This window comes from Cyprinus carpio, chromosome B6, assembly GCF_018340385.1.
Source record: "Cyprinus carpio isolate SPL01 chromosome B6, ASM1834038v1, whole genome shotgun sequence".
Lineage (NCBI taxonomy): Eukaryota > Metazoa > Chordata > Actinopteri > Cypriniformes > Cyprinidae > Cyprinus > Cyprinus carpio.
The window spans coordinates 24592843-24607145 of NC_056602.1; the positions used below are offsets into that span (position 1 = coordinate 24592843).

At 35.9% G+C, this 14303-nt stretch overlaps 1 protein-coding gene across 2 annotated transcripts in view; it reads right to left on the reverse strand.

The window, feature by feature from the left end:
- The window catches only part of LOC109100425 (metabotropic glutamate receptor 4-like), a 144418-nt gene that overhangs the window by 40658 nt on the left and 89457 nt on the right, over positions 1–14303 (reverse strand). For both annotated transcript variants that reach the window (XM_042726432.1, XM_042726433.1), the window contains exons 4-6: positions 4586–4721; positions 3169–3323; positions 1331–1471 (exon numbers count right to left, since the gene is read on the reverse strand). In XM_042726432.1, coding sequence (XP_042582366.1) covers positions 1331–1471; positions 3169–3323; positions 4586–4721 — 432 coding nt within the window. The remainder of the gene's footprint in view (positions 1–1330; positions 1472–3168; positions 3324–4585; positions 4722–14303) is intronic.

A 14303-nucleotide genomic window follows, 5' to 3' on the forward strand; every position in this document is an offset into this window, starting at 1 on the left:
TATTTAAAAAATATTACAGTGTTACAATTAAAAATAATAATAATAACAATACACTGGAAAAGTGTTGCATGAGGGTACTAGGAAATATTCTATGCTATTATAATAACTTGATGATGATTAAATGCATAATAATAAGAATTACTATGATGGTTATAATTTTAACAATAATTTTTCTTCCATGTATTCATTCTGATAATATACAAAATCTGCAATGCACCACCTTTATTTGACAAAAAAAAAAATAGAAATGCAATGTTTTGTTGTTACTTTTCATTTGATGACATTTTTAAAAGATAGATTAAGCTACCAAAATTTCAGATGTGAGCCCTTGGGTGTAGCAAAACCATGTGGGAAATATTTTTGACTGCAAAACTGCTGTAAAAGAAAGTAAAAGCTGTCCTAAGTGGCATGTTTTCATCATTCACGCACGCAAAAACAGCCTACCATATTTTTTAATCAAGTGAATAGAAGCACCGCATTTAATCACCGATGGCTATTCAAGAATGTGAGGTAACAATGATGAATTTTCTCGTGGGCGCAGCAATTAGCATAAAGAAAAAGTGATTTATTATGTTGTGGCGGAGCGATGGATTTTGTTTCAGGCCAGATACTTCTTCCAGCACACTAAAGGCCAGCCATTACAAGCAAACCCACTGACAGGGATTATGCACGGTGACATTTAGCGTGCTGCAGACGTTACAGTGAGCCCTTTTGCCACAGTCGCACATAATCTAACTTACGCCGTCTGTAGGGGGTCACCGCACCGATACTGAACTGAGAGGTTAATATCCTGCCCTGCTTACTGGTGCAGTGCAGTAAGCGCTGTAATGCTTGGTAGGCTACATGCTGAGAATTAGACGTGCTACCGTAGCCACCCTCAAGAAGGTCTGCCGGCGGAAACCCCTCCTCGTAAGATCACAACCCGCACTGATTGGATGAAACCTGAAATGTGTTGCTAGGAGTCAACCTTTCTCCACAGCCGAACGGACGGGCTCTGACCAGGGCTGAACTCATAGCTGATGGTGCCAGAGAGAAGCCTCGAATCAATTAAAATCATCATCTCTTATCCATTTGGTTGGAATGTATTGGTTCCATGTGCTTAGTGCAGGGATGCTGCTGCTGTGCATCAGAAAACATCAGACGTAGAACAGCTTTGCTGTGGTATGACTAATCAGACTCTGGTGTAAAACAAAAGCCCATTTCAGGCGATCTGAGAGAACAGCAGGCCAAGTTTTTTACGGTAGATTTGGCTTCCCCCTTTGCTCACTTTCTTTCTTTTATGGTGCTCTGGAAATGGAGTGTTGCCAGAGGGAGAGGGAGAGATTCTTACTTGTGCATTTCTTAACGCCAGATCCCTTCTTCAAGGCATGGCGGCTGAGCTTGCAGTTGAAATTGTTCTCCCAAAACTCCGCAAACCAGATATTCCTCCGGTTGTTCTCGAGTGTGCGGCTGGTGAAGTAGCGATCAAAGCCTGAGGGTAGATCGATGAGATCTGTGTCATTTTAATGCACTCTGTCAGAGTCAAAGCTCTCAGCCAATGAACTTCAGAGAGCAACATGATTTGACGGAACATTTGCATCTAACATCATTTTCATTTCACCGAGAATATTCCATTTTTGCTATGAATAGTTCACACAAAAAATGAATAATCTGTCATCATTTGCTCATCCTCATATCAGTTCAAACTAGTTGACATTTTTCTGTGGAACACAAAGGGAGAATTTTTGAAGAACAGTTCCTATATATTTTGAAGCAGTGAGGCTCCAAAAAGGACCAAAACATTTTAACTGGGGAAAAAAAATGTTTTGGTCATGAGATAGAACACGCATGTAACTGAACAATAAATTGATATTGATATTAACTGGAAAGAATGAATGATACTTAAGTACTATCGATACTTAACACCACTCACCTGATCGTCTAGATGTAGGCTAAGTTTGCATGTTCTGCGTGTCTCTGTGTGAGGGAGCGGTGCAGTTTCATCTGCTACATATTCTCAAGCATGCATGATGCTCATGATGTTTCAGGTTCTGCTGTCTCACTATATGAGGACTCTCCACATGAACTTCAGCTCCAGAGCTACTCTGAGAGCTCACTTCATGAGCGTTTCATTTTGTAAAAGCTATCAGCAAATACACACTGAAACTCAAAAGGTCTCCACGACAATCTGCCAAAATAAAAGTCTGGTTTAACATCAACAAAAGTACATAAATTGCATTATTTACACTACAACAAATTACTATTGTATAGTAAAATGTAATTCTTAGAGTATTAGTAGTAGTAATATTTCTAATAATAATAATGTGTATGTTTTAAATTATTTATTATTTTATTTTATTATTCTATGCTGTATTTAACAACAGATTTAACAAAATACTTTTAATTAATTAATTTACAACAAAACATCACATTTTTTGTCAAATACAGTTGAATAAAAAACATATCTTTTTATTTGCAATAATAATAACAATACTAATAATAATAATGGTGTGTAATGTATGTATTTATAATAAAATATAATGTATTTAAAATGTTTAAAAATTATGATGATGATGATAATTATTATTATTATTATTATACAAAGATGTTGTTTAGAACATTATTTGGAAAAAAAGGAATAAAAATTCAATGTTTTGTAGTAAATTAGTTCTTTTTTATTTTTGTTTTAAATTATACAAAAAATAAATAAAAAAAACGTTTTGGGTGGAATTCAATCTTTTTTATTATTTTTATTTTTATTCTTTTTTTTTCACAGGCTCTAAAATAAAACTTAGCCTAGTCTGTGGAGTTTACTTGTAAACAAAAAAACCTTTACATGGTTTAGCAAGACTTGGAATAAAAGCACACTGACCACTTCTACTGTGGAACTGTGCATTTTTAAGAACTTAGCAAGCTTGTCTTCATAAAGATACTTCCTTTAAAGAAGTCTTCCTTTTGTGTTCCAAAGAAAAATCAAATGCATTTAGGGGATTTTTTCCTTTGCATGACTATTACAGTACTGTAATTACTATTACAGTATGCATGAACCATAACTTGTTACGCTTATTAAATGCATCACCAGTAGCTAAAGTGTTGTCAGAAAACATTAAGCACACACTCCGGTTCAGAACTGGTCTCTAATGGATGAGAGCAGCCACTGATAAGTGGAGGATTTAATCTGTCACTTGCCTCTGATGTTCTGTCGTTTGGGTAGGATGGTGACAGCTCCCTCGGCCATTTCCTCCTGGTGAAGCACTGGCGATATCTTCGAGCCCCAGCTATCTGACCCCACCCACAGGAAGTGACCCGTCTGATTGGCTTTTTTTGCCGCCTGCAGTAGCCGCCTGTTAAAAGATGAGTGGCAGTTTCCATAAAATATTGAATATAGGCTTTGCTCCAAGGCTCTGATTCACATCAACTCTAATTACTTGTTTGCAATTATTGTCTGCATTCTGTGGTGTTTTGGTGATTCTCCATTTACAGTAACTACAAATCAATATGTTATTGAAAGGTCAGTATCGACACTGCTCAGCACTGAAATTTCTAAGCATTCTCCGTCAGGCACGCTAGCAATTGATGTCAAAATTAGTCATGCACAACTGACAGCAAAAGCATTTTCCCAAGATAATAATGGCTCAGTAAAGTATGTTTCAAGCAGCACACACAAAATCATTTGCTGTCTTTCAAACCGCAGTGTCTTTCCGTAAGCAGGGGAATTCATTATCTGGGCTTATATGCCAGTAACTTATCAATATTTTTAATAACTGCATAAAAATTTGCCTACAACTTTGCCAGCTACGCCCTCACTGCAATTTATTTACCTACATTAAACATGAAACAGCATTCACAACTCATTTTACTTGCAAAATAAAGCATTAACTACTAAAATGCAAATAGCTATTTGGCTATTGGTTAATATTAATCAACAATCTACATGGGCAAGGTGACATTAGCTGAAAAAGAAAACTTAAAACAAATTATTACTTGCATCCACAATAAATTAAAGAATATGTATTAAAGGGTCCATTTTTATTTCATATTTAAGTTATCAATACTTTTTTTATATTATTTATTAGAAAAGCATACTTTCTAAATTACAGGTGCATCGATGTGAACATGGATAAACAATCCATTATGAACTCAAGGACAATGGCTGACAAACAATAATTAGAGAAGCATGATTAAACAGGTATCCTGAATGCTTAAGCAAGCAACAAATTGAAAAAGTTTGACCATAATTATTCAGTGGATGTCTAATAGCACATTCAAGTGGAGGCTTTTTGTCAATTTTCATGATGTTCTAATAGTTCTGATTAGGTACTCCAGGTGCTCAGTGCTGGGGCGTTCAGACGTTCTCATGGGGCAAATTAAACGTGTTATAATAGAGGTCAGGTAAATGAGTTGTTCACCTCCCCTGCAAAGTCCTTGTTGTATTTTTCAGATGTTATTTTAGAAAGCAATAGCCATTTTGTTGTTTGTTTTATTAACTTTGCACAAATGAATTAATAGCAGAAATAGTTTAACTGCTTCACTGTAGCTACAATAAACTTATACTATATAATTCTTCAAGATAGATGCTAATTTAAAACCAACAAAAGCTACTCACCTTATATCGTCCTCATTTGCAAATATAATAACAACCCTCGCATTCGGATTGTCTCCCAGTCTCTGAATTATCTTATCAAACTCCCCTGGTTTCGGCTCACGGGGGATTTTCACCGACTGTGAGATACACACACTTCCTGTGGGGGAAAAAAAGAAAAAGTGGCATTATTACTAGTTGCAAAATATGGAATCACACATTGAAAAATTCCCCGCTGAACAACTTATTATGAGTAGTTCTGTCCAAACTCACTCATGCACTGGTTGAGGGAGACGTTGCTATGTTTGGCAGCTCAGATATATGCTGTAAAAATAGGTAACTGTTATCGTAAGGAGCTATTTCTACCTCATCTGACCTTTAAAAATGACTTTTGCTGGTGTGACCTAGTGTAGTCAGGTCTATTCAGATATATTAAATCATATTTTAGACTTGAATAAATCCAGTTACCACATTTTCAGTTACTTGACAACATGAAAACATACTTAAAAACATTTTTTACAGTGCACTTGAACAGAACAATGTTTTAAATGCACCACAGTGTTTGTACACTACACTGAAGTCAAGTGGCTTGCTTTATCCTTATCATTTTCTCTGCACAGTTGACTGAGATCAATACCAGACCCCCTAAGACCAAGGCCAAGACCTGCTGGTCCAAGGGAGCTGAAAAATAGAAGATACTGAATTAATTGCAGCATACAGTCACTAAGTCACTTTGTATAGTGGCTAAGTAGCCATTTAGAGCTGTGGAGTTGTCTGCAGTGGTCAAGATATCGTAGCCACCTGTGCTGGAGGTAATTATCACCTTTTGAGCCTTTCAGAGAACATACACTCAGAGACCATATCCAGACCAAGAATTACATTTTAATACATAGAACAAGATTCTGAGTAAAAATAAATAAATTAATAAAAAATATAGTTAATTATACTAAGTAACATATATCTGATACATGCATGATATATTAATATACATATATATATATATATATATATATATGTGTGTGTGTGTGTGTGTGTGTGTGTGTGTGTGTGTGTGTGTGTGTGTGTGTGCATGTGCGTGTGTGTATAAAAATTATAAATATACATTTTTAACCCTGTGTAATGTACTGTAGCTCAAACAGTAAAGCACAATGAGAATGCAATAGAAGTTGCTTTAAATAAAAGCATCTGCCAGCTATGTAATAGTGTTTTATTATGTTGTTTTTTCCCCTCTATATACAAAACGATCAAAAAAAAAAAAAAAAAAAAGGATGTCAGCATGGGTAATAATGCTGTTTTGGTCATGTCATATCTTGCCTCAGGTATCTGAATTCTCACCAGATTATTGGCTTCTCTCTCCAAAATCCCACTTGACAACAAGTACCTTTAACAGTCCTGAATAGCAAAAGAGCTAAATCGAATTTATACAGCTTTTTTTTTCTATCTTCTTAACGGTAGAAAAATCTGGATGTTACCGAGAAACTTCATTGTTTAGCTTTGGAACCCCAATGTGTTAAAGTTTTGCTCTGCTGGGTTCTTAAATTGCATCAGTCTTCATTAGCAGTATTTTATTTTATTTTTTTTGTTATCATCTACGTTACTGTATGTTTAACAAATGCCCTAACTCTTTTGTTGTAATCTTTTGTTGTAGAAAGTCTCATCTTCACAATCTCCAACCGTTACATATCTATCTTCCTTTCACAGATGCCTTGAATTAACCTCCTGTCATATCAGCAAATAGTCATATGCAGATTAACTGCAAAAAAAAAAAAAAGCATAATAATAAGCTCATTAAACTTCTCACATCCTTTCCGAGAAAACTCAGAGCCCTTGTAAACGTCCACACAAACCGATGGTTGCCGTTCCAAGGAGAGGGCGTTTTCAAAGCGTTTGACCTGTCCTCGCTGAGAGAGGAACACTGATTTGCATCAAAGGCGTTAATTAGACAGAATAGAGAACCCTCAAAGATGCCATATGGAGAGGCTTCCTAACGGCAGGAGTCTTGCAGTCACTTGCAGCTCTCTGCTGTGTGCATATGCTACTTTGAGTCAGGAGATATTTTGAATGACTGAAGGCCTCAAGGTAAGAACTCCACCTGTCACTGAATGAGACAGCTATAAAGCAGACAAAGTCACAGTGACTTGGTGGGTGTGTATGAAACTATTTTCTGTTTTAATATATTTTACAGAAAGTATTTTACAGTAGTTAAAACATGTAAATAGTTTGTTAAATTGCTAGCAAACAGAATTGCAAAAAATAAAGACAGAAAAGTGCAAAAATAATTATTGCTTCCAAACAGGTTTCCTGAACCAATTTTCCACTGGTCACCCTGTCCCAAGCTCACACCACTGGTTGCAGTGTCAGTTTGGTTCTGGTCGTCAAGCTGTTGTAATAGAATTCTATGTTAATCAAATTTAGCACATTTATTTTAATGGGAATAAATGGCTTTCTAAAAGGAACAAATGGTGTTTTGATGCAGTCCTGTAAGCATGTCTTGTGCGAATTGACCAATATATGCACAAGCATTTCCAGCAGGGTCATATTTGATGCTTAATCAAAAATAATGAACAGCAGGAGGGGTGATCTGAGAACAGATGGGTACTGACAAGATGGAGAAACTGACTGAGTTATAAGAGTTCTTTGTGTAGGTAGGACAGTTTTCTATTTATTTTCTTCTTTTTTTGGAACCAATATCTAAAACAGATTTTTGAAATGAGCTCTTTCTGTCCACTGTGTCCATATAAAAGAAAGACATGCACAATGTATTAAGAAACTTCCAATCAAGTAGAAGTAACAATAATTTGATAATGCAATTAGAGATAAAATGTTCTTTAGAATGGGAAACTTTATTATACACAGGGGTCAGGGTTTGACTTGGTTAACATCACCCAATTAGCTTGCTTGCAGATCCTGTGACTACACCATCTAGATTAAAAAAGGGAATATTTCTCCATTATGGCAATTGAAAAAATTAAAATAAATAAAAAATAAAATAACTTCTAATTGGCAAAAATAAATACAACAGCGCAGGGAAATTGCATGTTGAAACATTTTATCGGGTCTTTAGGGAAATACACAAGGAAAAAGAGCCACAACCTAACGTTGTGAAAGGGTTCTATTAATAGCAATGACACATTCAGAGCCCTGAGTAAGCCCAAAGTGACAGGATGTCAGAAGTTGATCCTCTGATTTGTGGGAGACTTAATTATCCTTTCCAGACACTGTGAAAAAAAAGCTAAAGAGAAGATACCAACAAAGCATCCATATGTTTTAGCAGCCTGTCTTCAGTAACAATTAAAGGGACAGTTCGCCCAAGACATAAATATTCTGTCATCATTTATTCTCTCTCATGTCATTCCTAACCTGTATGAATGTCTATGGGGAAAAAAAAGAAAAAGAATTCTGAACAATGTTCTCGTGGCTGTTTTCTATTCAATTATAATAAACATGGACTGAAGCTTAAGGAAGGACAAGAAATCACCCTAAAGGTATCATAAAATTGGTCTACTGTTTATGAGTCATGTGCTATATTTCAAGTTATCTGAAGCCTTTGTGTGAGAAACACTGAAATGAAAGTTCTCATTCACTGAAAGTCTCATTAAAGATGAGTAAATGACGAAAAGTTTAATTTCTTCATGAACCATTTATTTAAATAGCGCATGTCCAGTCATAAAGATTTTCTATTGTTGCAATTTCTATATTCACTTGAGAAATATGTATTCTACACATTTCTGAAGTAGCACACAACAGAGGGGGAAAAAAGTTGTCTTCTTTCTTGAAGCAAAAGTTTTGGCTTTGGGTTTGAGACTTTTTGCCTCCGTCTGGGTTTACCGTGTTCGATTTAAAAAGGGACGACAGCATCGCATTTTCACGAGTGAGTGGATGTCTGTCATGTTTTCCTCAAGAACTCCCACAGACTTCAACATGATAAAGAACCCCAGCAATCCACAGCATCAACTGGGATATCTAACTTAGATATATATATTTCAAAAATCCCTTTTAGATGGGCACTTTTATCAACAAAATACATGCTGCATTTGCACCTCATCCAGAATCAGGCACGCAAGGTTTTTGAGAATAGACTGTCGGAGAGGAATCACAAAGGAAAGCAAACGTCAGACCGAATCTTGTGCGTTATATATAATAATCTGCATGTTTGTCTCCAGTAATTACGAAGGTTATAATCGTTGATGCATTATTACAAAGCCTTAGGTAACTCACCATATGACTAACCTGCCTCTTGATTAGATTTACCAGGGCCTCCGAGGCTTCTATTTGGATCTCCACATGGAATCAATTACAGCAAGCAAATCTTATTTATCAAATATTGGAGATTTATGTATGCTGAGAGCAGCGTAGGCTGTTTACTTTGTTATTGTGCCATGCTGCGGCTGAAGATTGCTCATCACTCAGCGGTGGCCCAAGTCAACTCCACGGTACCACTGGGCGACCATTTTCCACGCTGATGTATGCTAGTAGCAGTCACCTTTCAAAACTCACCAGATCTATTCCTTCATTTCAGAATTCGACCCTTCAAGGTCCCATAGCAGCAGGCGCATTATAAATTTGGCCCATTACTGGAACCCAGAAGATATTCAAAATATCGAATGAGGTTCTGCTTGAAGGAGAGTCAACAAAGAGAACCAGTGCAGGGTAGTTTAACCTCAATGCCTCCGATGATCTTTTGCGCTAGACTACTTATCGCACGCAAACTTGTTTAATTTGATTACCGCGAACCTACTGTGGTATTAGATAACACACACTCGGTTACAGACATCACAAACAAATAACTGATATCGATACAGGGTTAAGATGTCACAAAACCCTTGTTTGAAAATGCCATGAAAGGCAGAGGAGAAAAACATTGAGGCGCTTCACAAACATAGTGTTTTTCTGCTTTTTCCCTGGAGGCAGGACTGAATTGAATCATGTGTTGGTCAGGGCAGTAACACACACACACACACAAAATGAAGTCGGTAATGCCTTCGGGCCTGGAATCGAAAAGCCCTGTCTTACACTCCATAGGTATGCTTGAGTCTGCAGGGAATGACGAACAAATCATAAGATGATCAAACATTATGTGCCAAAGAGGCAGCTCTTCATGTCCATCATTTAAAATGTATGGGCTAAGGTTAGGATATGGTCACCGTAATCAAACATCCATAGCCTACAGACCCTCTATATAACAGGGTCTCTTTACCAGGGGCATTTTCTCTTAGGAGAATAGAGAGACAGTGCCTCTGCTCACAAAAAAAAAAAAAAAAAAAAAAACGAGAGAAAGAGAGAGAGAGAGAGAGAGAGAGAGAGAGAGAATAATCACCAGTAATATATGTATATATATATATATATATATATATATATATATATATAGACTAATGGCTAGAAAAAGATGACAGATGACAATGATATTAATCATTACAATTTCTCTGTATTAATGCAGGTATTATTTTTGAAACAATGTCAAAAAGAAAAAAAATAATTTAGCAGTAATAAAACAAAGATTTGCTGACCAATAATTAGAAAAAGGTGACTCTTAATAATATGAATAATTAATAATATTCATTTCACTCTTTTATTACAGTTATTATTTTTGTAGCAATGTCAGAAATGTTTACAATTTACAGACATAAAGCATAATTATATTACAGCATTGGTTGATTGTTGATAGTGTGAAGTAAATGGTGTTTCATACAGTATGCTTTCCATCCTGCAACCGTGCAAACATTAAATGGAACATTAATTCACACTGAACTAAAAGTAAACCTAAAATGCTGAAAAAACTATTTGCCTCTTCATTTCAGAAGATCAGCACACATCACTGCACTTTACCCAGTGAATCTGTCCCAATTTCATTCCAGTCAGCTATAAATATCTGAGAGAATTCTGTGTGCTGTACATCACAGATTATATTACAATAAGTAAGCATTATTTATCAGCCTATCATGCATAAGCAGAGATTCTACGAGGTGCAGGATACCATGCTCAGTCCCTTCGCTCTCCGTGGTACACTACTGCTCTGTCTCATCTGCGTTATTTATTCATTTGTTGCCATGAATTATGAAGGAATTACTCCAAGCAGGCAATGCTACACAAACAGAATTCATAAACATCTACAGTGCAGCCCAAAAGTCTGAGACCATGTAAAAAAAAAAAAAAAAAAAATATATATATATATAATATATATAATAAAATAAATAAATCTAGGGTTCCTTTTATTTAAACATGCAAAAACAGTTTTAGAATTTTGAATTGAAAACACATTATGGTGTAAAATCAAAACGATATTCTGTACTATTTCTAGGCTACTAATCAAATTTGAAATAAAATAAAATAAAATAAAATAAAATAAAATAAAATAAAATAAAATAAAATAAAATAAAAATTTGACAAAAAAAGCAAAAATAAGACAACCTAAAATATATATATATATTCTGAAAATATATATCAATATATATTTCAATATAATGTTTCATCTAAATTATTTTGCACACAAACAAACAAACAAACTAATAAAAGTACAACTAAATAAATAAAAGTCTCAGACATTTGGATGCCACTGTAATTGAAGCTCCTGAACTTAGGGATCATTCTTTGGAACAAAGGCAACTAATATGATTGAAAATACTTTTGTTGATACTTAAAAAAACTGTATTCCTAAGTGATGGGGAAAATATAATAGGATTATTCAGCTAGACATCCTCCTCATCTACTGTATTACTGCAGTTCAGAGACAGGATGGAGATATATGTGAGCAAAGCACCATGGGAGACATTTTATCGACCCGCACAGCCAAGACTTAAGCTATTAATTATCTTTGTTTGTTTGTTTCTGCCTTTCTTTCTCATTCCCTGTCGTCCCTCTTCCCTCTTCTTTCCACTTGCCACTTCCCCACCATGCTCATTCACCTGGACAGATGTGCAAACACTCCCATGAAGCTATAAGGAGATGGCATGGCACTGCAGTGACGCTCATGGTTATTCATATCACAGCCCCCAAGTCTCACGCCATCCGTCCAGCATCCTCTAAATACAGCTGTGGGAGTGGTCTGGATATCCAAAGTTACATAATGGGGCCTTTTTATATGGTGTATGAATAAAAACATAAAGCATGAATAAATGCACATAACTGTCACCATTCCTTCGGTCCATATCCAACCACCAGCAATGAGTTACATCTTGGAGATGCTATTAGCATTTTTCGTCTGAAGTACTTTGTATACTTGCATATTACAGCTAGATTTGTCACAATATCCAAATCTGAGTAGTCTATACCCTAAAAAACACCCCAAAAAGTGGGACAAAACACAAAAAACACTAATCATGAATAATAATAATTAGGTAAAATAATGTTTCCACAGTGAGTGCAAGCCAAATAAGGATTACCATTTATCGACTGGGCATTATATGGATTGACTACTGATGCAACCAGTAGACAGTGGATTCTGCTTGATCTTAAAGCTGTTGTTTTATATCACCATTTTGCAACACATTTTTCCTTCACTACATCCAACCAAAACACTGTTTTATTATGGTTAGAGATTCAAATAATGATTATAAATAACATTTTATATACATATTCAAGACTCCATATTCAAAGCTGCATTTTTAGCATCACCAAATGTTACTACACTATTAATAATTATATTTTTTTTAAATATATATATATATACAGCTATGTCTGAAAAAATAATAAAATAAATATAAATAAGATAAAAACAAACAAGCAAGCAAACAAACAGGCACCCGTAAAGCATATAGTAAAATATGATTATATTATTTTTTGCAATGTACTGTATATGTTACGTCTAAACAATTTTATTTAGACATAGACCAGTCCTAAACTCACAGCTTCTGTTGATGTCTCCAGCAGCTCAAACAAACGGACCAATGCACAGACCAAGTCTCAGTGTTTACTCCATGTATTTTATAGCAGTTTAAATAGCTAAATAGCTTTAAATACAAACTATAAAGAGATACAATTTTGAAAGTCATGGTAGAATTACATGTGATTTTCTATCAGCAAAAGTAAATATGACCTTTAGAAAATGAACTTTTGACTACTTTTCTAAGCTCTTCTTTTGACAAATATGACTTCCACAATTACATTTCAAACAGAGTAGTTTCTTATTAATTCAACTCTCTATAAATGCAAGCCCATTTTTCATTTCATGGTTTTTAAATGTTCCCTCTCTTCCAAATTGATTGTCTTTCCAACTGGCGAATGCAATTTGATACATTCGTATGAAATTTGCTTTCCATTCTAAAGCACCAGAGCAGCTCTAAGAACAAAGATTTTCTGGATCACGTTATTTAACATATGCATTAATGAGTTAATCCATTATGCTCTGAACATCTACAGTCATGCAAAATGTGTTTGGGCACACGTTTTTGAGCCCTGTTGTGCCTGTTAGTGGGAAGGGAAGTGGGATTTTTCTACAATGGATCCTGGAAGAAATTAAGTGACATGACATACAGCCAAGTATGGTGACCCATACTCAGAATTCATGCTCTGCATTTAACCCATCCAAAGTGCACACACACAGCAGTGAACACACACACACCATGAACACACACCCGGAGCAGTGGGCAGCCATTTATGCTGCAGCACCCTGGGAGCAGTTGGGGGTTCAGTGCCTTGCTCAAGGGCACCTCAGTTGTGGTATTGCTGGCCCGAGACTCTAACCCACAACCTTAGGGTTAGGAGTCAAACTCTCTAACAATTAGGCCACGACTTTCCCACAGTAAGTGTGACTGGAAGCATGCAAAGGTGGCAATTACTCGTCATCAACAGCGGTTCACTTCTGCAATTTATTCCAACTCTGAACCATGAGTTCACAAGAACTACACCTCAGATGTACTTTTTAAGAGCTCGCTATCACACCAAGCAAACAAACTTGAGCTTTTGGCGCAGAGTGTTAAAGCACCCTGATTCTCCATTCGTGAGGAAGAGTCAGATCTCAACATAGAATATGGGAGAGGAACAGATGTTGATAGCCTCAATGCGTAGGAGAAACCATGGACATGTGAGGAGGACACTGTTACCCTAGAGAAAAGAAAGGAGTATGACTCCATCTCCCTCAGAACTCCCTTTAGGCGGTTTTGAGTATGCTCACAAAGACTATTCATAGAACTTGACTAGAACCATTTTAGCTTCCATCTGTTTGCACCCACCAGTGCTTGAGGGTTATGAAAACTTTTTAAGATCCAAATAACTGTATAATGTGATGAATGACAAATTCTATATTAAATATTTAATGTAGCATCTAAATTTATAACAAAGACTGAGTTTATTAAAATCTCTTTTTCTGATCTATGTGTAATGCACAAGTTCTACAGATATTTCCCAGTAACAAAAACTTGGGACCCTCCGCCTGACGGAGACCCCTTAACCTGAAGCACTAGTTACAGTAACAGACTTGGAAACTCGGGAAGAAATTTAGAAGGAAATCAATGGCTGAACTCAGTATTCCTCGCACAAATTGCAAGACCGCTTTCCCCCTGGAGTGCACTTGAAGTTTCATTTCTCAGGAAGGAAATGCAGTTGGGAAGGAAAAGCTCTGGAAAATATTGCTGCTTTTGATCAACTTAAAGTATGGGATTCATTTCACAAAACAACTAGATGTGCATTTGCAGAAACAAATATCAATGTTTTCAAGGCAATAGAATAGTGTTAAAGTTTTAGGGTAAAATGTCATAAACTAAAATTTGATAGAGGAAGAAAGGAAGAGAAATCAATAGCAATATGC